Genomic DNA, 26,854 nt, shown 5'->3' with positions numbered 1-26,854 from the left:
CTTCTCTTCATAAGACTTAACCAGAGAACAAAGTCTCTGCTGGGCTTTTTTGAAACTTCTTTTGTCAATGCAATTAATCCAAGTCTCTTCACCTTAGCCTCAGGCAAACTTTTCAGACAAGGGCAAAAAGTAGCCACATTCTTCACCAAAATACCACAAAAACAGTCTTTATGCCACATTCTGAAATTCTTCTCCTTTGAAATCTCTTGGGCCAGGTCAACACAGTTCAAATTACTCCCAGCAACAAAATCTTCCATATTCCTACTAGGATGACCCATTAAACCCCATTTAAAGCATTCCACTGCTTTCCAAATCCAAAATCCCAAAATCCACATTCTTTCAAATAAAAGCATGGTCAGGCCTATCACAGCAATACCCCACTCCCAGTACCAACTCTGTATTAGTTAGGGTTTTACTGCTGTGAACAGACACTATGACCAAGGCAAGTCTTATAAAAAAACAACATTTAATTGGGGCTGGCTTACAGGTTCAGAGGTTCAGTCCATTATCATCAAGGTGGGAGCATAACAGTATCCAGGCAGGCATGGCGCAGGAGGAGCTGAGAGTTCTATGTCTTCATCCAAAGGCTGCTAGTGGAAGACTGACTTCTAGGCAACTAGGGTGAGGATCTTATACCCACACCCACAGTGACACACCCATTCCAACCAGGTCACACCTATTCCAACAAGGCCACACCTTCAGATGGTGCCACTCCCTGGTCCAAGGATATACAAACCATCACATTTATAAAATGACTATACAAGATGGCAGCAGTGTGATTCTCTTGAAGAGCTTACATCCACCCTTAAAGTGTTACAGAAGCCCTCTACTTAATAAACCCTGCTTTAGAAAACTCCAGGTTTGCTCTATGCTGACTTGTCTTGAGGTTGTTTTCTTCAAGGTGATTCAGTATCTTTGTCTGTCTTATGGTGGGGTCTCTGAAAAGAACTCAGGCTGCATATGGGTCAGTGCTGAGCTGTGACTCCCATGGCTGCTGAAAGCCATGCTTCTGCTATGCAGAACAGCAGTATTTTGCAATTTACTAATTGAAAGCCATTCATAGGATGTAAATACAATAGGAAGATATTACAAATAGTTTTTCAAGTGCACAATAGAGAACTGGAAGTTCTAAGAAAATAACCAGGTCTCCTGTTCATTTGCTGTCCAGTCCTAGTCCAGCATACCTAGCCAACATGGCTGCTAAAGTATGCTGGCTAGTTTCAGATCAACTTGACACTAGCTAGAGTCACTGGCAGGCAGGGAGCCTCAATTGACAAATACCTCCATAAGATCAGGCTGTAGGCAATCAACATTTTCTTAACTAGTGATTGATGCAGGGGGCTCAGGAGGTGGGGCCTCTGCTGGGCTGGTGGTCCTAGGTGCTATAAGAAAGTGGGCTGAGTAAGCCAAATAGAGCAAGCCAGTATTACTCCTCCATCGCCTCTGCATCAGCTCCTGCCTCTAGGTTCCTCCTGTTTGAGTTCCTTTCCTGAATTCCTTCAATGGCAATGGTGATTGTTAGAGACAAAGAAGACTTCAGTTCCAAAACTCAAAAAGGCCGTTCAAATGGGCTCAACCCATTGAGAAATGGGCTTAACCTGGACGATAGGAGAATTCTGGTGGCTAGATAAAAGCCAGCATTCCTCAAGAATTCATGAAGCTGGTTCCTCTCTACCAAAGGAAGTCATTTTCTTACCTCTGGCAGAAGGGACTTATGGTGCCTAATTAGCATGCCACAGTGCATGCTGGCCTCCAGGCCCCTTCAGCATCACAAGCACCTGTTACACATTTCAAAATCTTTGCTGACATCCCAGCCCTCCTAACCTCCTCCCTCTTCCCTCAAGCTTAAAAGCTTCCTTCCCTCAGCTACTCATTCTCCTTGTAATCCCGGTATTTTGCTCTCTGTGTTTCCCCCACTCCCTTTCTCTCTCTTTATTTCTCTGTTCTGCTTCTATCATGGCCAGGTTCATTCTGCTGGTCAAGTTCAGATTCTCTCTCTCTCTCTCTCTCTCTCTCTCTCTCTCTCTCTCTCTCTCTCATCTTTCAGATGCCTCTAGCTGTCCTTTCTCTCATAATCTACAATAAAAATCATCCTTACTCAATCATACCACGGATGGATCATATTGTCAGTTTATACAATGATGACACATAAGCCAAATAAATCCTTTCCTCCCCGACTTGCTTTGGTCATGGTGTTTTATCACAGCAATGATAACCCTAACTAAAACAAATAGTAAGCTAAAATAGAAGGCCAGAAACATCAAGTGGTCCAGGCTCATGTGTTACATGCAGATTCATGGGACAGCTACGGAAACCAGGCACACATTACACATAAGGCTTGGGGAAAAGAGGCCGCATTAACTCCTGGATAGGGAGGCACGGAGGACAGTTAGAACTCAGACATATGTGTGCTCATTTCTTAATGTGTGCCCCAGTCCCAGTCAAATAGCAGTTCAGAAACTTAGCTCCACCACTATCCGAATCATGTGCTGGCTAACACCCTCTACTGGCCTCCGAATGTGTGCAAGGGTGCATGCACACACACACACACACACACACCCCACAAATAAACTCTTTAAATCATGTATTATGTGTGTCCTTTTCAGTTATTTTCCCGAATTCTCCTTTATTTTATTTGTGTTTTGCCTCGTGTGTGCTCCCTGCAGGCCAGTTTGACATTCCTGAAGGGATCGTCTTTTCTATGCCCGTGAAATTTGAGAATGGAACGTGGGAGGTTCTTACTGATCTTGAAGACATTTCGCTTAGCGAGAAGACACTAAGCAGACTCACAGGCGATCTGATTCAGGTAATGGCAGAAGGTCTGCAGAGGAACTGGCTTCCATAATGATCCTGAAATGATTCTGTAGACTAAGGTACTCGTGATTTTCTGAGCTTAATTTGCTTCGTACCCCTGAAAACCATACAGCAGCAAAGGTTTGGAGAATGTAGCAAAAGCACATTATGCATATAGTTGTATGATTTTCAGTATGCTAAAAGTATTTATTTTAAAACAAGACTTAAAGAAATTTCTATTAAAGAATGACTTAGTGGTTGCTGCCATTTAATTCTCTGATTGTAAATTTTTCCACAGGAGAAACTTGTTGCATGTGGAGATGTATTAACTTTTCAGCCGATTGAAGAAGGTAATCTCATAAATGTACTGTCCTGTTGGGTGATGTTAAAAGGTACCACATGGGGCTGGAAAGGTGGCCCAGTGGTTATGAGCACTGGCTCACCTGGTGTCTCATAGCCATTCACAACTCCAGTTTCAGGGTATCCAGTGTCCTTTTCTGACCCCCTGTGTCACCAAACATGTATATGCCATACAGACATATGCATAGGCAAAACTCTCTACCCATAAAATAAAAATTAATATCTGTTATTTTTTTAAAGGTACTATAGGGCTGGAAAGGTGACTCTGTGGGTAAGAGCACTGACTGCTCACATATGAAACTTGAATCCTTGCCCCTAATACATAAAGTAAGTGTGGCCATGCACACATGCCTATAAGGCAGGACTCTAGGCATGGAAGAGATGGAAAGGTCTCTGAGGCTTGCTGGCTGCCTACCCCCAAGCTCTACTGCAATGAGAAAGCCTGTCTTAGGAGAACAAAATAGTGGAGACTGACATGAAGAGATATGACCTCCTCTCTGTGCACACATGGGTGGCCCATGCACCTGCAGTCACATTCACACACACACACACACCACACACACACACACGTATAAAATATATCTTATAACTGAATTACCATTAATACTAACATAGATAACTAAAATATATGTTTTTAAACTAAATTATTAGTAAGAGCAAGATGCTAAGTTTAGCGTGTCTTTAGAAAAAAACATTAACATGCTAAAGAAATCTCCTTTTAGAATACAATGACCATATAGATTTTGTATATTCCACATTTACTAGTTTTCTAGAGCTAATCTAACAAATCACTGTACAGTAGGTTGTTTGAGACTAAGGTGTCAGTAGAGCCGTGTTCTTTTCAAGGTCTGGAGAAGAACCCTTCTTTTTGTGGTCTAACTTCTAGTAGAGATGCTTGACATTGTGGACTTGTAACCACACCGCACCATTCTCTGCCATCCTGTCTAATGTTTGTGTTTCCAAATGGCTCTCCAGTCACAAGGACATGTCCTAATAGAATATGACTTTATTTACCTTTGTCTTTGTATTTATTTATTATATGGATGTGCATGTGTAGATGAATTTATGCCTGAGGGAGTGTTGGGTCCTCTGGAATTGGCAGTGCTGGAAATCAAACTCTGGTCCTCCACATGAGTGGCAAGTGCTCTTAACTGCTGAGCTCTCTCTAACCCCCACAGGACTCCATTTTAAATGGATTATTTTTGCTAAGTCTCTGTTTACAAACAAGTACAGGTGCCAGTAGTTAGAACTGCAGTGTATCTTTTGGGAACCACAATCTAACCTGTTATTCCATATTTATTTTCAAATAACTTTATTTAAAATTCATTAAATATCAATAAATCCATTTTCTCATTGACATTTTCTCTAGTTATAAACTGGTGAGGAAGTACTGCCATCTCTCTCTCTTTTTTTCTTCTCTTTGTCATAAAAAAAACCAACCAACCAACCAACAAAACACCTTAATTAGACATGATGGTGTACACCTTTAATCTTAGTGCATTAATTCTAGGCAAAGGTAGGCAGATCTCTATGAGTTTGAGGCCTACCTGGTCTACATAGTGAGTTCCAGGACAGTCAGGACTCTGAAGAGAGAGACTCTGTCTTGAAAAACAGCACAAACAACAACAACAAATTCTCAATTTATATCTGGAAGAAGAGAAGAAGACACATAATACTTGTTTATGCAAAGATCATTAACCAAATATCTTTCAAACCTAAGATTCTTTCTTTCCAGTAATATCTGTGGAGGGACAATAGTGATCCAGCAGTAGAAACTGGAAATATAAGGTAGATAAGGTAAATGGTAGCCCTGCCCTACACGAAGAAAGTCTTTCTCAGAAATGAGAAGCAGGGGATTCTGAGAGATCTTATGCCTGGGGATATAAGACATGAACCTAGTCCAGGAACAGATAGGCTTGTTTGGAGAAACTACAGAAAATCTTGGGTAACCAAAGCCCCAGGAGAAATATCTGAGAAACAAAGGCATGAAGAATAGCTCTGTTAGGTAATGGAAGGCTTCTGTGTGTAGTATGCCAGGGCAACAAACCCGTGGCAGAGAGGCAACAAGAGAGGGACAGAAAAAACAGACACACAGGATGAGTCATGAGGTCAGGACGGTTGTGTAAATGGTTCAGAGGGCAAGACACAGAAGACAATGGGTATCCAGAGGGCAGCACATTAACATAAAGGAAGGGTGAATTTTCAAGACTTAATGATGGACTGACTCTGGAAAGAACTAGAGGACTCGGGTTCTTTCTGGTTAGATAACTGGGTAGATTGACTGACGGGGGGGAGGGATGGCAAAAAGATCATCATCATTCAGAGAAGGTGATATAGCCTATGAGGTATGTTAGTGAGTGGGTGTGAGAGGGACATGAGGAGTTGTAACATGAGCATAACCAAATAGTGAATTCAGGGTTTTACATCCTGACTGTGCAATAACCTGTGCAATGTCTAAAATGGAAATATCAGATAGAGAATGCCATACTTCTCAGAGTTCAAGACTGGGCTACAGTTGTCAAATTTGGAGCCATTGCTTCATAGATAGCAATGGATACATAGATACATGATTAGAGTGGATCTATCTAGAGAACAAGAGGATAAAGGGGGACCCAGCCTGTAATGGTTAAATAGCACAGAAGAGGTTGGCAAAGGTGCCCAAGGGAGGGATGGGATGAGCTGATCCTATGTCATGGGAGGAAGACTAAGTTGTATGATGGGAAGTAGGAAGAGGGCCAGTCACACAAAGCAAGGCCCCACAGCTACCCAGTGGATAGATGGCAGAGAAGCCACTAACAGCTGTGGTAAGAATAATCTTATGGAATGAAAAGGGAAGAAATAAGATCAGAAGGGAAAGGGGGACCTTAGGTTGTGAGGCTACAGAAAATAGGGCTGGACGAGAGGAGTATCATGAGGCAGGGATAGCAACTAGGAGCATTTTTAAACCAATGAGTGATCTGGGACAGGAGAGAGACAGATGTAAATTTTAATCATTTAAAATGATTGCTGTCCGTACTGTCTGAAATGGGAGAGTGATTCAAAAGAAAAATCAAGAAGGCCAGCTCTGTAGCAGGAGAAGAGATGCTAAGTGCCCAACAAAGCAGTGGCTGTGGTGGTATAGAGCTGCAGCTAGAACTGTAAAAGTTGGGCAATTTGAGAGGACAAAGGAAAGCCAAGGGAGTCTAGAATGTGCCAAGGGTTGAGGCTGGGGAAATGATTCAGTAGGTAAAGGGCTTGCTAGCAAGTATGAAGACTGGGAGGCAGACAGGAGTGTCGTTGGTGCTTGCTAGATAGACTAGCCAAATCAGTGAATTCTAAACTCAGTGAGACCATGCCTCAAATAGTAAGGTTGAGAGCAACTGAGGAGGACTGCTGACATTAACCTCTGGCCTACACATATACACATGTATGTATACACACACACACACACACACACACACACACACACACACACATACACATACACACACACACACACACACACACACACACACACACACACACACACTGCCCAGGGGTTTTGGCCTTAAGACATATTCCCTGGAATAGAACTCCTCTGCTAGTGGGACCCAAATGGGTTAGGAATGTGGAGCTATTTATGTCTGTCCTAAGAACAGCTTGGATAAGTTAGAGTCCCCATGATGAATGCCTCTACTGCCTTTGTCATTTACTATGTGTGCTAACTCTTAAGAATGACTGGCAGGGCTGGAGAAATGCCTTAGCAGTTAAAAGCACTGACTGCCCCTCCAGAGGTCCCCAGTTCAATTCCTAGCAACCACATAGTAGCTCACAACCATCTATAACAGGATCTGATACCCTCTTCTGGTGTGTCTGAAGACAGCTAAAGTGTACTCATATAAATAATAAATAAATGAATGACCAGCAAAGCATTTCTGAAGAATAGAAATGAAGATGAAGAAGGTTTTGAGGAATCCTGTAAGTGAGCATGTCTACTGAGCAATGAACACGTGTCTTTGAGCATAAGACAGATTGGGCAGAATATGAGGATATGCACTGATCACTAATCATTACTTCTTATTAGAAAATGGTAACTCTGGTGACCTTTAGGAAGAGGTCACAAGTGACTAGAGAAAGGACACTTCACCTGTAGTCTCTCATGCATTCAACTTGGTTTCAATAGACATTGCTTATATATTCAAACATAGAAAGAAATGCATGACTGTCTGGATAGGTGGGTGTCAATGTTGACCCACCACTGGAGAGGAAAGGGGTGCAGCTACAGGAGAGTAGGTAGATGAGTCCTCAGGACATAATACAGGGCCAGTCCTAAACTAGGAACATGTCTAGTGTTAAGTCTGGAGGAAGAGACAATGGTTGCAGATAGAGGTACCTGTGCAAGCAAAGACAGCGCAGAACAAAGCAGGAGACAAGGCCAGATCCCGAGACTCAGAGACCACAATGAAGAAGGGCAGAGTTTGAAATAGCTACTTTTTAAAAAGATAACCATTCAGAAAAGGTACGGGGAGTTCCTTGGAAGTCAGAGATCAAAACTTGTAGGGAGTCCAGTGTGTGGTTGTGGGATTCCCTAAAAACAATGCCCAGCTGCCTGGATGCAGAGGTTGAAGGTGCCCCCAAATATTAGCCTGGGCATCCATCCCAAATATTAGTGTGTACTTCCATCCCATTCTGTGAGAATGACAACATTCAATGCTGTGCTCCAAAACTTATTCTGAGGTTTCTCATGCTGACTTTATTTGGAGTAACGCATTGTCTCTGAAAAGTTTTGTTCTTTTTCTCGATATTCTACTCCTTTGCTTACTTAGGCTTTAAATAGTTGCTGAGGTGATTTTTCCCGTCAGCACTGAATGTGGGATGGAGAATGAACTCAGTCTTGTTGTTCACTTGGCATTTGAGGAGGAAGAGGGCTAAGGCAAGGAGGTGAAGATAACTGGGAGAAACATTGACTCTGGCGGGTTTATAGCGCATAAGGAAGAAAAGGCTAACTAGGAATCAAAGTCCAACCAGAGGTGATTTTTAAAAGATCTAAGACCCGATTGCTGCCGTTTCTAACCATCTAAGACAGTTGCTGTCTTTCAGAATGAACTAATAAAAAGAAACTGGCAGAAGGCTCTTGGTTCAGACCAAGGAGGATTTAGTGGAGGTGTGGGCAGAGTGTGAGGCTGGGGAATTCAGAGCTTGGCTGATGACCAAGTCCCTAGGATGGAGCCAAAACAAACACAGCCCAGGGGCAGAGTGGAGGCAGGGTGGGGGGAGGTTGGGCTCTACAAGTCCAAGGGGCATCTGGTTTTAACTGGAGTTCTTTTATTTTTAAAATTTACAGCTCCTCTGGGTGGCTACCTTCTTTTGGCAGACTAGAGCTATAATTTTCTTTCTTTAGAAAGGGTTACAAAACTGTATATGACTCACTAACTGGTAGCTGGTCCTAAATTTTCCAACTATTCTTGATTATAGAGTGTCTTGTGAAAGAATGTGGTGTAGTATAGACTGAATTTTTATTAACAAAAATCTAGATTACTTTGCTACCTTTGGACCTTGTATAGCTTCCAAAAAAACTAAATCCACTGCCCCAGATATTCCAAAACTCAGAAACTTAAAAATAATGAGAGACTGAATCTCTGAGCTTGGAGATCTCTGTTTTTTTTTTTTAATTAGGTATTTTCCTCATTTACATTTCCAATGCTATCCCAAAAGTCCCCCATACCCTCCCCCCCACCCACCTACCCACCCACTCCCACTTTTTGGCCCTAGCATTCCCCTGTACTGGGGCATATAAAGTTTGCAAGTCCAATGGGCCTCTCTTTCCAGTGATGGCCGACTAGGCCATCTTTTGATACATATGCAGCTAGAGTCAAGAGCTCAGGGGTACTGGTTAGTTCATAATGTTGTTCCACCTATAGGGTTGCAGATCTCTTTAGCTCCTTGGGAGATCTCTGTTTTTAACTCACTGTTGAGAAGATACATGTAGGAGGGTATGACATTTCATCAATTAACTTAATACTGTTCTAGAATTTAGACAATATACTAAGTTTTAAAATGTCAAAAGGCCTCTGGTCCCTCCATAGATCACAACCAGGAAGAGCCCAAGGCCATGAATGGTTGTAGACTGAGGTGGGAGGAAAAAAATGTTCCTTTTAATCTAAGAATGTACACCAAGTTTCAAAGAAAGAATTTTTTTATTTTATTTATTTACATGTCAAATGTTGCCCCTTCCCAGTCTCCCCTCTGCAACCCCCTATCCCACCCCCATCCCCTTTGCCTCTAAGAGGGTGGTCCCCCCACTCACCCACTCCCACCTCACTCCTCTAACATCCCCCCTTCACTACTGCAACGAGCCTCCACAGGACTAAGCGCCTCCCCTCCCATTGATGCCAGATAAGGCAGTCCTCTGTCACATATGTATTGGGAGCCATGGACCTAGCCATGTATACTTTTTGGTTGGTGGTTTAGTCCCTGGAAGCTCTGAGGGATCCGATTAGTTGGTGATATTGTTCTTCCTATGGAATTGCATCCCCTTCAGCTCCTTCAGTCTTTCCCTAACTCTTCCTTTTGGTTCCCCAGGCTCAGTCAAATGGTTGGCTGTGAGTGTCTGCATCTGTCTTAGTCGGGTTCTGGCAAAACCTCTCAGAGTACAGCCATACTAGGCTTGACTCAAGACTAGCCAGCACAGAGGTTCTAGTCACACACACTGTGCCAGAAAAGGACCTAAGAGCCTATGATACATCAAAACTCACAATTAATTAAGCAGTTTAAGAAATGGGTTTTGTAGGTCAAAATGAAGGAAACATGATTGGCAGTCTAAATACTCAGAGGGAGAGGAAAGATCAGTTAACATGAAAGAGAAAAGCCTCAACATGTCTTGAAAGTTGCTTGGGAACTGAGATAGCTGAAGAGCAATAAACAGACATGTTCAGTGCTGTGTTCAGGAACAGCACTGTACTGGTCATGTAGCATGAAGGGTTCTAGAGATCTGCCACCAAACAGAATGCATGTGTCTTAGTCAGGGTTGTACTGCTGTGAACAGACACCATGACCAAGACAACTCTTATAAGGACAACATTTAATTGGGGCTGGCTTACAGGTTCAAAGGTTCAGTCCATTATCAACAAGGTGAGAACATAGCAGCATCCAGGTAGGCATGGTGCAGGAGGAGCTGAGAGTTCCACATCTTCATCTGAAGGCTGCCAGAGAATACTGGCTTCCAGGAAGCTAGGAGGAGGGTCTTATAACCCACACCCACAGTGACACACCTACTCCCACAGTGCCATACCTTCTAATAGTGCCACTCCCTAGGCCAAGTAAATACAAACCATCACAGCATAGTTAATAATGTTGTATTGTGTATTTTTTTTTTTTTTGTCGAGGTAGTTTTCATGTCATATGTATTTTATGTCACATATGGATGGGAGGAGGGAGGGAGAAAGGAAGGAGCTCTGCTAGGTGCTGGTGCCTTAAAAACACATCAAACATACATATGCCTGTGGTGGATTGAATAGGTTTGGCCCCCAAAGACTCATGTAGTTGCATGCTTGGCACATGGGGAGTGGCACTATTAGGAGGTGTGGTCTTATTGGAGTAGGTGTGGCCTTATTGAAGAAGTATATCATGGTGAGGGTTGAGTTCTCTATGCTTGCCCAGTGTGAAATTCCAGTCCCTTCCTGGCTGCCTCCAGAAGACAGTCTCTTTACTACCTTTAGATCTAGATATAGAACTCTTGGCTTCTCCAGCACCAAGTCTACCTGCACACTGCCATCCTTCCTACCATGATGAAAATGGACTGAACCTCTGAAACCATAAGCCAACCCCAACTAAATGTTTGCCTTTAAAAGAGCTGCCTTGGTCATGGTGTCTCTTCACAGCAATAAAACCCAAACTAAGACACCTACCTTCAAAGTTAGCTTCTTTTTAACATGTGAAATATCAGTGCAAAGAGGAGAATTTCAGTTCCGAGAGATGACTGTGTTTATTCTAAACATTATTCTAAAAAACAACTGGAAGTTACTTTTACGGGTCAAGGGACATGTTGAGATGAAGATACTGGTGAGAGCCACACACTTATTTATCTGTCTTCACATGAAGAACAAGCACAAATGAATTCCCATGAGCCTGTTTTGGGAGAATCCATGAGGGGTCTATTCTCCTTTAACCACCTCCCGAAGTCTTTCAATATTATAAGAAGGTTTAGACTACAATATATGAGGGGTTGATATGGGTGCAGGACTCAAGCTGTTGGTTCCTATCACAGAGGCTCAGGATAGAATGGAAGCAACTGGGGCTACCCTGTGGTAACTGGGATCATCAAGAAAGACTTCCAAGAATAGATGACATGGAATCTGGGCTATAGAATGATGGCTCCTTCTTTCATGTGATTTAGGGGGTGGGGGTGGGAGAGAAAGGTGTGTAAGTGAAGGGGAGATAAGAAAGAGGATTGTGTAAAGCATCTACCAGGAGGAAAAGAACATGGCAAAGAGGCCTTGGAGGGAACCAAGGCAAGGCCAAAAGCACATAGCTCCCCCAAACAGTAAGGGATCTGGGTTAGGTCAACTGATACAAAATAGACTAACAGACTTAGGAAGATAGTTAGGACTCATGGGCTGTTTGGCTATAAGGTTATGTAATAGTTGGAGACCAGGCCTTTTGAACTAGCTCAGTCATATCAATGGCCCTATGGAGGTCTTTTCCAGCCCACATCACTATCCCAAGAACTCAATGCCAGGCTCAGCAGAGCTTAAGAAGTCTAAATCACATGCATACACAGTCAGGATTCCTCCAGGAAGGCCAACCAGTGTCAATCAATACTTAATGAGACGCTGGAGTACACTGAGGCTCTGAGAGAGCTGAGAAAAATCCATAAAATCTGTCATGAGGAAGGTAACTGTCCTCTTTCCAGGATGAGAAGGGGAGAAACCAAGTTGCAGAGAACACATCCTCTAGAATAACTCCAATTTAAGTTGCCAGTTAGAACTTGAGGTGCTTAGCACTTCTGGCAAGTGAGATTTTTATGCAGAACTCAAGTCACCTGAATTCCCTGACAGAGTAGAGAAAGTGGCACTGATTTCAGTCTTAGAGGGTGGTGTGTTGAATGAGCATTAAAATCAACCATACTGTATCATTCTTTGTGAGTCACAAAAAAAACACTGTCTATAGCCTTATGCTGGCTGCAAAAAATTAATTAATGATTAAGAAAACCAATTTAATCACTAGGGCTTTTCCATTAAAATATTATAAAATTGATAATAGATGAGTTAAGAACAGATTTTTTTCCCCACTGAACATTGAAAGGATAGAACAGGACAGGACAGGATAGAACAGAACAGGATACAAGGAAGGAAGAGATGGTGAAAGGAAATAAAATGAACAAGACAATAGATAAGTAAATCCTATACATGTAATAGTATATACAAAATGTTAAAAACATATCATCTGTATGTTAAGGTTATGTATTACTTACATATGCTAATTAATATTATATCCACACATATATGATGTGAGGCATGGCAATGCCTGTGATCCTGGCATGTAAGCAGTTCACTAATTCTATTCAGAGTTAGAAACCAGCATGAGATACACAGTGGAACCCTTTCTCAAAAAATTCTTTTGAAAGAATGGTAGTAAACGGTCTTTCGCCTACGCAGTCAATGCTCTCCCAATAAACGTGTTGCAGAAGGATCCTGCTGTGGCGTCTTTCTTGCTGGCAAGTCAAGTGTCCCACAAATGGCACCGAAACCCGTGAAGTAACATCTTCAGGCACGAGCGAAGACCCCCTGTTATAGGAAGGATTCAGAACTGCATCATGGGGATTGAGCGGTTAATGAAGTGTTCCCATAAAGCAGTCTGTTGAGAAGGATTCAACTGCTTGGATTCAGAACTCTTCAGCTGGGGAACAGGGGTACTGGGTGAAGATAATCCACTTAGGGTTCCAACGCGACTGACAAGAACCGTGAAAGATCAAGGTGAATCCCAAGATGATCCTGTTATTCTTACTCCTGATGATTGAGACAGGGATAAGTATACCTTTGTGGGCCATAGTGAGATCATGGCCAGTACCTTTACCAGTACATTCCAATTCTTCTACCTTGCCTTTGTTTTTTGCAACTCAATGTTTTTTGGATGCGCCTTGTGCACGACAAACTCCTCAAGAGCCACGGGTGTTTAGAGTTTTCATTTAAACTATACACTATGCTTTGTGCATAATGTGGATAAACCTTTTACACCCTGTATATTTTTAAAGAAAAAGATTATCTCTAATTGGGCAGATCCCATTTACCAAAATAAAGTGAGCTCTGAAGTGTTATTTAATGCTTTAACGCAAGTTGTTCAAGGAGCACAATCAGGCTCAAGTGATGTTGGAAATAATGTAAATTCACCTATAAACATCACCACTATTATGATAAAGGGAAATGTGACTATTCCCAAAAGATCACAATGGCCTGTTGGCAATGCTACTGCTATACGCAGCGTGCCCTGGTGTCATCCAGACCTTGCATTTCCTATAGTTTTTTCACCTTGTCAATCAAAAGTTTTTCCTCAGAAAGAAATAGCAAAGGGTTTTGTTTTGTCACCACCATTGGATTTTGCTGTAATGAATGATAAAGCAGATGTTACAGGAAAAGAAAATATTTGGCCATATTACCAATGGATTTTAAGTAATGAGGCAGGTGCTAGTACCAGTTTGTCAGCCTTTGCACTGCTGACTGGAAACTTTCACGAGATAGTGAATGTTTCTGCCACACTTTCCAATACCTCTGCTCATTTAGATAATGTGACATCTAATAGAGTTATCAGAAATATGACGGAGTAGGGACACAAGCCTCTTCCAGTCGGACCAGCAACGGGGTAGCTAGGGTGCAGGGTCGGCTGACACCCGCCAGCTACCCACGACACCCGCCATAGGATTTGGAGACTTCTGGTGAGTGGAACACAGAGTCTGCTCCAATCTTTAAACAGTGACAACGATAACAACTAACCCCAGAGATTACCAGATGGCGAAAGGTAAACGTAATAATCTTACTAATAGAAACCAAGACCACTCACCATCATCAGAACCCAGCACTCCCACTTCACCCAGTCCAGGGCACCCCAACACACCGGAGAAGCTAGACCCGGATCTAAAAGCATATCTCATGATGATGGTAGAGGACATCAAGAAGGACTTTAATAACACACTTAAAGAAATACAGGAGAACACTGCTAAACAGGTAGAAGACATTAAAGAGGAAGCACAAAAATTCATTAAAGAATTGCATGAAAACCAGACCAAACAGGTGATGGAATTGAATAAAACCATACAAGACCTAAAAAGGGAAGTAGAGACAATGAAGAAAACCCAAATTGAGGCAACGCTGGAGATAGAAACCCTAGGAAAGAAATCTGGAACCATAGATGCGAGCATCAGCAACAGAATACAAGAGATGGAAGAGAGAATCTCAGGTGCAGAAGACTCCATAAGGAACATCAGCACGACAATCAAAGAAAATACAAAATCCAAAAAGATCCTAACTCAAAACATCCAGGAAATCCAGGACAAAATGAGAAGACCAAACCTACGGATAATAGGAGTAGATGAGAATGAAGATTTTCAACTCAAAGGACCAGCAAATATCTTCAACAAAATTATAGAAGAAAACTTCCCAAACCTAAAGAAAGAGATGCCCATGAACATACAAGAAGCTTACAAAACTCCAAATAGACTGGACCAGAAAAGAAATTCCTTCCGACACATAATAATCAGAACAACAAATGCACTAAATAAAGATAGAATATTAAAAGCAGTAAGGGAAAACGGTCAAGTAACATATAAAGGCAAGCCTATCAGAATTACACCGGATTTTTCACCATAGACTATGAAAGCCAGAAGGGCCTGGAGAGATGTTATACAGAAACTAAGAGAACACAATTTCCAGCCCAGGCTACTATACCCAGCCAAACTCTCAATTACCATAGATGGAGAAACCAAAGTATTCCAAGACAAAACCAAATTCATACATTATCTTTCCACGAATCCAGCACTTCAAAGGATAATAACAGAAAAAAACCGATACAAGGACGGAAACCACATCCTAGAAAAAGCAAGAAGGTAATCCCTCAAAAACCTAAAAGAAGACAGCCACAAGAACAGAACACCAACTCTAACAACAAAAATAAAAGGAAACAACAATTACTTCTCCCTAATATCTCTTAATATCAATGGACTCAACTCCTCAATAAAAAGACATAGACTAACAGGCTGGCTACAGAAACAGGACCCAACATTTTGCTGCTTACAGGAAACTCATCTCAAAGAAAAAGATAGACACTACCTCAGAATGAAAGGCTGGAAAACAATTTTCCAAGCAAATGGTAGGAAGAAACAAGCTGGAGTAGCCATTATAATATCTGATAAGATTGACTTCCAACCCAAAGTCATCAAAAAAGACAAGGAAGGGCACTTCATTCTCATCAAAGGTAAAATCCTCCAAGAGGAACTATCAATTCTGAATATCTATGCTCCAAATACAAGGGCAGCCTCATTCATTAAAGATACTTTAGTAAAGCTCAAAGCACACATTGCAACTCACACAATAATAGTGGGAGACTTCAACACACCACTTTCACCAATGGACAGATCATGGAAACAGAAACTAAACAGGGACACAGTGAAACTAACAGAGGTTATGAAACAAATGGATCTGACAGATATCTACATAACATTTTATCCTAAAACAAAAGGATATACCTTCTTCTCAGCACCTCACGGTACCTTCTCCAAAATTGACCACATAATTGGTCACAAAACAAGCCTCAACATATACAAGAATATTGAAATTGTCCCATGCACCCTATCAGATCACCATGGACTAAGACTGATCTTCAATAACAAAATAAATAATAGAAAGCCAACACACACGTGGAAACTAAACAACAATCTTCTCAATGATACCTTGGTCAAGGAAGGAATAAAGAAAGAAATTAAGGACTTTCTGGAGTTTAATGAAAATGAAGCCACAACATACCCAAACTTATGGGACACATTGAAAGCATTTCTAAGAGGAAAAGTCATAGCTCTGAGTGCCTCCAAAAAGAAACTAGAGAGAGCACACATTAGCAGCTTGACAACACACCTAAAAGCTCTAGAACGAAAGGAAGCAAATTCACTCAAGAGGAGTAGACGGCAAGAAATAATCAAACTCAGGGGTGAAATCAACCAAGTGGAAACAAGAAGAACAATTCAAAGAATCAACCAATCGAGGAGCTGGTTCTTTGAGAAAAACAACAAGATAGATAAACCCTTAGCCAGACTCACTAGAGGGCATAGGGAAAGTATTCTAATCAACAAAATCAGAAAAGAAAAGGGAGACATAACAACAGACCCTGAAGAAATCCAAAACACCATCAGATCCTTCTACAAAAGGCTATACTCAACAAAACTGGAGAACCTGGATGAAATGGACAAGTTTCTAGACAGATACCAGGTACCAAAGTTAAATCAAGATCAGGTTAATTATCTAAACAGTCCCATATCCCCTAAAGAAATAGAAGCAGTCATTAATAGTCTCCCAACCAAGAAAATCCCAGGACCAGATGGGTTTAGTGCAGAGTTCTATCAAACATTCAAAGAAGATCTAATCCCAGTTCTTCACAAACTATTCCACAAAATAGAATCAGAAGGTACTCTACCCAACTCATTCTATGAAGCCACAATTACTCTGATACCTAAACCACATAAAGACCCAACAAAAATAGAGAACTTCAGACCAATTTCCCTTATGAATATTGATGCAAAAATCCTCAATAAATTTCTCGCTAACGGAATTCAAGAACACATCAAAACAATCATCCATCCTGACCAAGTAGGTTTCATCCTAGGGATGCAAGGATGGTTCAATATACGAAAATCCATCAATGTAATCCATTATATAAACAAACTCAAAGACAAAAACCACATGATCATCTCGTTAGATGCTGAAAAAGCATTTGACAAAATCCAACACCCATTCATGATAAAAGTCTTGGAAAGATCAGGAATTCAAGGCCCATACCTAACCATGATAAAAGCAATATACAGCAAACCAGTAGCCAACATCAAAGTAAATGGTGAGAAGCTGGAAGCAATCCCACTAAAATCAGGGACTAGACAAGGCTGCCCACTCTCTCCCTACCTATTCCACATTGTACTTGAAGTCCTAGCCAGAGCAATTAGACAACAAAAGGAGATCAAGGGGATACAAATTGGAAAAGATGAAGTCAAAATATCACTTTTTGCAGATGATATGATAGTATATATAAGTGACCCTAAAAATTCCACCAGAGAACTCCTAAGCCTGATAAACAGCTTCGGTGAAGTAGCTGGATATAAAATTAACTCAAACAAGTCAATGGCCTTTCTGTCCACAAAGGATAAACAGGCAGAGAAGGAAATAAGGGAAACAACACCCTTCTCAATAGTCACAAACAATATAAAATACCTTGTCGTGACTCTAACTAAGGAAGTGAAAGATCTGTATGACAAGAACTTCAAGTCCCTGAAGAAAGAAATTAAAGAAGATCTCAGAAGATGGAAAAACCTCCCATGCTCATGGATTGGCAGGATCAACATTGTAAAAATGGCTATCTTACCAAAAGCAATCTACAGATTCAAGGCAATCCCCATCAAAATTCCAACTCAATTCTTCAACGAATTAGAAAGGGCAATCTGCAAATTCATCTGGAACAACAAAAAACCTAGGATAGCAAAAACTCTTCTCAAGGATAAAAGAACCTCTGGTGGAATCACCATGCCTGACCTAAAGCTGTACTACAGAGCAATTGTGATAAAAACTGCATGGTACTGGTATAACGACAGACAAGTAGACCAATGGAACAGAATTGAAGACCCTGAGATCAACCCACATACCTATGGTCACTTGATCTTTGACAAGGGAGCAAAAACCAACCAGTGGAAAAAAGACAGCATTTTCAACAAATGGTGCTGGCACAACTGGCGGTTATCATGTAGAAGAATGCGAATTGATCCATTCCTATCTCCTTATACCAAGGTCAAATCTAAGTGGATTAAGGAACTCCACCAGAGACACTGAAACTTATAGAGGAGAAAGTAGGGAAAAGCCTCGAAGATATGGGTACAGGGGAAAAATTCCTGAATAGAACAGCAAAGGCTTGTGCTTTAAGATCTAGAATCGATAAATGGAACCTCATAAAGTTGCAAAGCTTCTGCAAGGCAAAAGACACCGTCAATAAGACAAAAAGACCACCAACAGATTGGGAAAGGATCTTTACCTATCCTAAATCAGATAGGGGACTAATATCCAATATATAGAGAGAACTCAAGAAGGTGGACTCCAGAAAATCAAATAACCCCGTTAAAAAATGGGGCTCAGAACTGAACAAAGAATTCTCACCTGAGGAATACCGAATGGCAGAGAAGCATCTGAAAAAATGTTCAACATCCTTAATCATCAGGGAAATGCAAATCAAAACAACCCTGAGATTCCACCTCACACCAGTCAGAATGGCTAAGATCAAAAATTCAGGTGACAGCAGATGCTGGCGAGGATGTGGAGAAAGAGGAACACTCCTTCATTGTTGGTGGGATTGCAAGCTGGTACAACCACTCTGGAAATCAGTTTGGCAGTTCCTTAGAAAATTGGACATAATACTACCAGAGGATCCAGTAATACCTCTCCTGGGCATATATCCAGAAGATGTTCCAACCGGTAAGAAGGACACATGCTCCACTATGTTCATAGCAGCCTTATTTATAATAGCCAGAAGCTGGAAAGAACCCAGATGCCCCTCAACAGAGGAATGGATACAGAAAATGTGGTACATTTACACAATGGAGTACTACTCAGCTATTAAAAGGAATGAATTCATGAAATTCCTAGGCAAATGGATGGATCTGGAGGGCATCATCCTGAGTGAGGTAACATATTCACAAAGGAACTCACACAATATATACTCACTGATAAGTGGATATTAGCCCAAAAACTTAGGATACCCAAGATATACAATTTGTTAAACGCATGAAACTCAAGAAGAACGAAGGCCAAAGTGTGGACACTGTGCCCCTTCTTGGAGTTGGGAACAAAACACCCATGGAAAGAGTTACAGAGATAAAGTTTGGAGCTGAGAAGTAAGGATGGACCATCTAAAGACTGCCATATCCAGGGACCCATCCCATAATCAGCTTCCAAACGCTGACACCATTGCATACACTAGCAAGATTTTGCTAAAAGGACCCAGATATAGCTGTCTCTTGTGAGACAATGCCGGGGCCTAGCAAACACAGAAGTGGATGCTCACAGTCAGCTATTGGATGGATCACAGGGCCCCCAATGGAGGAGCTAGAGAAAGTACCCAAGGAGCTAAAGGGAACTGCAACCCCATAGGTGGAACATTATTATGAACTAACCAGTACCCCAGAGCTCTTGACTCTAGCTGCATTTGTATCAAAAGATGGCCTAGTCGGCCATCACTGGAAAGAGAAGCCCATTGGACTTGCCAACTTTATACGCCCCAGTACAGGGGAATGCCAGGGCCAAGGGGTGGTGGTGGGTGGGTGGGGGACTGGGTGGGGGCGAGTGTATTGGGGACTTTTTGGATAGCATTGGAAATGTAATTGAGGAAAATACCTAATAAAAAGGAAAAAAAAAGAAATATGACTACTTCTCCAGTAGAAGTCTGTGTCAATCCTCAATTTTTCTTTATATTGGCTGAATTTCAAAATAATACAGAATGGTTAGATTGTACAAATATCACTTGTTTTTTGACGCAATGCTGGAATGGAACTAATTTCTTAGCCTTAGTGGTACATTTACCAACCTTTGTCCCTGTGCCTGTTGAGGCAGATCCAGAGACGTTCCCAATCATGAGTCTTGTTCGGCAGAAGAGAGATTTTGGAATCACAGCTGCCATTGTTACTGCCATTGCAGTGTCTGCAGCATTCGCAGTTACCGCAGGAATTGCTATGGCCAATCAAGTCAATACAGCTGACACCTTAAGTCAGATAACAGAAAAAATGTCTGAGGCATTGCTTACCCTGCAAAGGGCGGATTCGCATATTGCCTCAGGATTAACGTTAGTGAATCAAAGAGTAGATATTTTACAATATAACATTGAACAGATGATGGATGTCATACAAATGAGTTGTGTGGCATCAACTCCGCATGTGTGCATTACTCCCATTAGGTATATTAACAATTCTTTCATTAAAAGTACAGATTTATCAAATTATCTGAAGGGGAACTGGTCGCAGGAGCTGGAAAGGTTGCAGACGAAGCTGCAGATACAGATCCTGAACCTTAATGGAACCAGAGTGGAACCAGTGACCCTTGGAGACTTCACCTCTTGGCTTACCTCTGCATTTCTTACTTTAAGGAATGGGTGGGAGTGATTTTGTTTTGTGCTGCCATATGCTGTGGACTGGTGTTCATGCTTTGGTTGGTTTGCAAAGTCAGAACCCAACAAAAACGTGACAAGGTGATTATAACTCAGGCACTTTTAGCCATTGAAAATGGCGCCTCCCCTGAAGTTTGGTTATCTATGCTCAAGAATTAGTCAGCATCTGAGTCCTCTGCTCTTGAACCCCACGGATTTATGGATCCATTGCACTGGGATGAGAGAGACTCGATGATCATTGATCAGCCCTTGCACATTGCTGAGGTTTCCTCATTGCACGCGATAGGGTGATCATGATTTCTCTGCTAATTCGTTCCTTAAAAAACTTGGCTGGCCTCTTTTGTAGAGTTTGCCCTAGGTCATTTAGCAATTATTGTCACACAGAATTGCGGTATCCAAAGATGGGCAAATTTCCTCATGCAAAGACCAACCTAAGACACGGGGCCTGGTGGCAATAGGGTTACCCTATGACGGGTAAGGCTGTGACACAGAGGAACGACCTAAAACAGGAGCTGTGGTGGATGGACATAATTGCACAGGCCTAGCCCAGCATCATTTTATTAAAATAAAAAGGGGGAGATGTGGGAAGCTGCAAACGCCATTGTAAGATGGTGCTGGCTACCACTGGCCAACACCCATGATTATGGGTAAACAACCAATGTGCGCATGTGAAGTAGAGTTTTTTGCCGAGTCACTGCCTGGCCCGAGGCATATTAATGAGGTACTGGTAGCATAACCAATCAGGTATGGACACGTCACTCCTAGGCCTATATAAGCAGCGCCATTTCTGGGGCTCGGGGTCTTTCACCTACACAGTCAATGCTCTCTCAATAAACGTGTTGCAGAAGGAAAAAAAAAAGAATGGTAGTAAACAAAAGGGAATTAGAAAAGGGCATTGTAGAAAGGAATTTTTGGTTAATCTGCATGTATACAAACACATAACCTGAACTATGATATGAAACATGCATATATTTTTATCATGGCTCTTGGCACAAAGTTTGAAAAGTACTAACTCAGAACATCTCACAGGCTGCTGATTATATTTGACAACTAATTTTTTACATTTTTGGTTTCAGATCCCAAAGATAACGAACCATCTAATATAGGCATAAATGAAGAAAAGGAACAGCCTGGGTCTGATGGTGAGTCGGTGGGGCTTGGTAACACCTTAGCTTCTTCTCTTATACCCCAGAAACACTTTGAGGCAGGGGGATGAAAGCACCAGCAATTGCTTTCATACTGAAGCCGCTCGCGCATTGCCTCATACATGAAACTCCCTGACTCCATCTGTATGACTCTTTTTTATTTTCTCTATTTAATTCTCCTTTACAAAGCCCAAAACAGCCAAGAGGAAAAGAGACTCTTGTTTAGAAGGTCAGAAAGAGGGAAGCCTGAGAGACCCAAGGAAGAAATCCCCTGGCTTCTGAGAACTTCGTTCTCAGTAGTTGAATTGGGGGGGAGGATCCTGATACAGAAGCAAGGATGTTTTCTAAGTCTGCACAGAACAGCAACTATCTAGCGCACTTCCATTGTTACCATCTCTTTACCTGAATCTCTCTGTGTAGAGGGAAGTTGGCTTCACTGAGCAGCTTCCCAGAGACTTAGACTGGGAAGCCAGAATTTGTGGGATGTTAACAGAGACTTGCAACATAGTTATCTGTCTGGACAGTTTTTATTTTTTTTTCCTCCTTTGTCCTCGGGACCAGGAAAAAGCTATTGTTTTAGACTGAGACTCCATACAGATGTGACCTCACATCTTGCAGCTCCTAATAGAGCCAGGCCACCATGGAAGTGCCCCGTGGGGGGGGGGGATACAGTAGGAGAAACAAGAATGGCCTCCGCACCAGTGACACTCTATATTTATATATTACTTCTCTGGGTACTCTACTTGCTGCAGAGGGTTATTTCAGATCTGAGTTATCAGCTCAGCTCTGAAAAGTCTTCTGTTCAGGAGACCACAGATGATAGGTGCTAGAAAAGGCATTGACAAGTGCTTCTTTTTCCGACAAACAGAATGGGTTAGCAGAAGATCAGGGCTCCCTGCAGTGTGACACTTTCCCTACAGATGCCACCCAACCCCACATTACTGAGATGCAGGCTGCCTTTCTTGTTTTCCACACCTCAACTTGACTGGAGACCAGACTGTCTGTGTATAGCCCAATGCCTCACAATGGAGGGCTAGAGTTGATATACTGAGGAAAGGCCCAGAGATGAAAGGAGCTGAGACTAGATGCACACACAGCTCAGAACATAGAGCAAGCGCAGAGAGACTCACACAGAGAAATAGCTAAGTCAGGAAGAAAACCAGAATTTATACTACCATGTGGACACCATCAATGAGAATCTGGTGGCTTTCTCTCACCACCGAATCTGTCTCACACAGGCCCCTTTCAGTCACCGAACCAAATGCAGGAAGCCAGTGGCTGGAGGAAAAGTGGAACAAAGGTAAAATCTAACAGAAACAGGAGCTGCTGGTTCATTTTAAAGAGTTACATCTTTCCATGTTTTCCTCCCTTTACAGACTCTGATGGAAAAAATGAGGACCAATAATAGCTTCAACCAGAACAAATATGAAGGAAAGACAGAAAGACCTGCAGGTGTTTGCACTTAGGGAAGAACAGTGAAATAAAACAGACCCCAAATCTAGCAGAGTCACATGCTGCCACATCCAATCCCGCTTTTGTCAATTGCTGTATGTCCTCAAAAATAAATGAATGTAAACCGCTGTTTTAAAGACCTTAATGTAGTGCTGTCAATCATTGTGTCTTTGCCTGGACATCACCTATCTCCATTCTTACATTCTTACATTCTTGTAAGAAGAAGAAAACTTTTTGAGACAGGGTTTCACAGTGTAGCTTTGAAACTCACTATGTAGATAAGCTGGCCTCAAACTCACAGAGATCCACATGCCCATGCTCCCAAGCACTGACTTCTACCTGCCACTCTGTCTTACATCCAACAGCAATTTCCCCTCCCCCTTCTCTTCCCATTGCCCCCTCTCCTCTTTCATCCCCAATCCACTCCTCCTCCTGTATCCCCATTACTAGAAGTCTTAGGCCACCCTTGTAGATTCCTGGGAGTTTCCATCACACTAGGTTTCCACCTCACTCACCCACCCCCCAAAATCCTCCCACAATTCCAGGGAAAAGGGAAGGGCTCCCAGGGATATCAACCAGACATGGCATATTAAGTCTTAGTAAGACTAGACACCTCCTTTCTATTATGACAAAGCAACCCAGTAGGGGGAAAGGATTCCAAAAGTAGGTTAAAAAGTCAGAGACAGCCCCAGCTCCTACTATTAGGAATCCCACAAGAAGATCAGCCTACACAACTGTAACATATATGCAGAGGGCCTAGTTCAAGCCCATGTAGGCTCCCTAGAAGGCAGTTCAGTCTCTGTGAGCTCCTATGAGTCCAAGTTAGTTGATTTTGTGGATTTTCTTGGGGTATCCTTGATCCTTTTGCCTCCTTTCCCTCTTCTGCAGGATTCTCTGAGTTCTGGCTAATGTTTGGCTGTGGATCTCTGCATCTATTTCTGTCAGCTGCTGGATGAAGCCTCTCTGATGGCAATTGGACTAGGCACCCATCTATGAATACAGCAGAATATTATTAGGAGATATTTCATTGGGGACTGTTAAGTCCTTACAATAAATAGGGAAAAGTCTGTATTTGGATCCTTCTTAAAAAGCTATCCTCCCAAGATGCAATGCCTACATTATTGACAGCTATTTGTAGACACAAGAAGAAACACCACTAGAGTAATAAGGTGATAATTATTAGCAATGCAAGGTGTAGGGAAATCTTGGCCATGAGGAGCTCAAAAAACATCACTCAACCAACACAAGACCAGTTATAAACTTTGGTGAAATACTGAACTCTGTGGTTTAACCTGTTGGTTAGGTAGGGATTTCCATTACTTATAGATGATTTCTGTTGAGAGTTATATACATATCTATATAACCTGATAAAGAGATAGCTTTCAACTTTGTTTTAGGGAATTAAAATGTATTTAGGTAATTTAAATAAATAGCTTTTCCCATTCAATCAGGTTTAAAACCTGAATTGTCTTAGTATTTAATATTTTCCCCAATTCCAGACAGTAAACACCATAAAGATTTATCAATCTATACCAGGAGCTTTTGTTTATTCTTTGTTTGCTCTTTTGTTTTGTTTTTTGTTTTTTACATTAGCACCAACTGAACTCACCAGTTGAAACAGACTGCTAGCTGGACATGCTGGCCCACAACTGTAATTCCAACAATTAGGAGATAGAGGCAGCAAGATCAGGAGTTTAGGGCCAAACTCATCTACTTACTGAGTTCAAGGTCAGCCTGGCTACTCAAGACCTTGTCTCAACCAAAAACAGAATAAAAAAAGATCACAGAATATTCAGTAACCAGTGATTTCATGTGGAGCCTGAGAACTGGCATTTTCAATATATTTCCAAGTGCTGCAGCTATTGTTCTGCGGACCACAGTTTGATGGCCACTAGCCCAGGCTAGCTGGAAAGTTGTCAGTGAGCCTTGAATTCATTTCTTACACACCAGTACCACAGATACTTTAGTCTAGATTTCACATTCTGGCTTCAGGATTCTTATCTCATAAATTGCTTTAGGATTTTTTTTAAGGCTATCATCATCCAAACCAATTTTTACCCCCAATGGAGCCCCAGGTTCTTGCTGCTTCTAGTATAACATCTTTGTCTCGTGGGGTCCTACAGACCCATGTTACTAAGGTCTTTTTAGATTTGAAACAGTCTTTTGGCTTAACAAGTCTCTTTTTGTCTAATGGAGATGAGACTTGTGAGACTCCAAGAGATACAAGTGAAGTAAGGTCTTATATAACCATCAGTTTGCTCATTTTCTGGCCTTGGACTGAACATCTTTAACTCTGAGATGGTCCTGGCCGGGAGCTGCATGCTTTCTCGGGCTGCAGAGGACATGGAAAGGTTACCCAAGCTTGCAGCTGAGCTTCTGGCAGCAAACTAGTACCCTCCCGGTGTGAGCATCTGCTCTGCCCCTCTCAGTAACTTTTTTCTGGGCAGAAATTAGGAGCCTAGAGAGAGATCTAATCACAAGTCTCTTGCTTTGCTGATACAGAGACACATGGTTTTTAGTGAAGATGCCACAAGCCAGGGTTTTGAGGAGTATACTCTGTTTCCCCTCTTCCTGGAAGTGTGCTACCTACAGTCTGGGAGGAAAAAGCCACAAATTCTATAGTTCTCAAGAACACATACATTAGTCACATTCAAACAATGCTACCAAATCAACTTTAGTACACACCCAAAAATCTTGTAATGAATTCTCAGTATGTGCTGTGTCCTGCTTTCACTTGTATTGCTGTGATGAGACACTATAACCAAGGCCACTTACAAAAGAAAGCATTTCTTTAGGGTGTGACCATAATAGTAGAGAGTATGACAATAGGCAGTCCAGGGTATGAGGCATGCATCTTGATGTCATAAGCAAGAGGCAAAGACAGAAATCTAACTGGGAATAGCATGGAGTTTTGAAATCTCAAAGCCAGTGACATATCCCTGCCAACAAAGCCATGCCTTCAATCCTTCCCAAACAGTTCCACCACCTGGGGCCCCAGCCTTCAAACATATGAGCCTATGGGGGCCGTTCTCATTCAAACAACTATACTGTGGATTGTATGTGGTTTGCCCCCCAAAGATTTGGTATTTTGGTTTCAGGGTTTGTTTGTTTGGTTGGTTGGTTAGTTGGTTGGTTGTTTTTGTTTTTTCCTGTGTGGTAGTGTTGATAACTGGTGAGAGTTTCAAGTGGCGGATACCTAGAGTGAGGTCTATATAAAGCCCTGCCCTCAGATACAACTAAAGTACTCCTGAGAGGCTCTGAACTAATTATAAAAGAACCAGACTTATACATAATGTTGCTTCCTGTATGATCAGATAATTCCTCCTTCCTGAATGTTCCTCACTTCATATTGCCATCTGCTATGATATGATACAGACATGCAGACCCTCACCAAAACTGTCTCTGTCTTATTGAACTTTTAGCCTCAAAAATTCATAGTTTTGGTGACTGAAAATCATGTACCTGCACACACATGAACACACACACGCACATACACACACACGAATATGGGACCCAGGATTAAAATCACACAGTTACAGATACCTGATTTTTGGCAAAGATCAAAAGCATTCACCAGAGAAAAGGCATTTTTTTTCTTCAAGAAATTGTTTCAGAAAAACTGATATCCATGCATAGAAGAATAAAACTATACCCCTTATCTTTCCTCCTATACAAAAAGTAATTCAAAATAAGTCGGAGACCTTTATGTCAGATATGAACACTGAGATGGCTAGAGGGAAAAAACTGCA

General features: G+C 41.8%; 1 protein-coding gene across 1 annotated transcript in view; it reads left to right on the top strand.

Annotated features, from left to right (window-relative positions):
- The window catches only part of Mdh1b (malate dehydrogenase 1B), a 41,617-nt gene extending 18,367 nt beyond the window's left edge, over window positions 1–23,250 (top strand). Inside the window, exons 8-11 of the mRNA XM_021165825.2 lie at window positions 2,667–2,806; window positions 3,092–3,143; window positions 21,585–21,650; window positions 23,030–23,250. Of these exons, the coding sequence (XP_021021484.1) occupies window positions 2,667–2,806; window positions 3,092–3,143; window positions 21,585–21,650; window positions 23,030–23,058 (287 nt within the window). The 3' untranslated portion in view covers window positions 23,059–23,250. The remainder of the gene's footprint in view (window positions 1–2,666; window positions 2,807–3,091; window positions 3,144–21,584; window positions 21,651–23,029) is intronic.
- The last annotated feature ends 3,604 nt before the right edge of the window (window positions 23,251–26,854 follow it).

This window comes from Mus caroli, unplaced genomic scaffold, assembly GCF_978045245.1.
Source record: "Mus caroli unplaced genomic scaffold, Mus_caroli_1 scaffold_1, whole genome shotgun sequence".
Classification (NCBI taxonomy): Eukaryota; Metazoa; Chordata; class Mammalia; order Rodentia; family Muridae; genus Mus; species Mus caroli.
The sequence above is the reverse complement of the archived record's forward strand: the minus strand, read 5'-3'. Positions and strand labels throughout refer to the sequence as shown.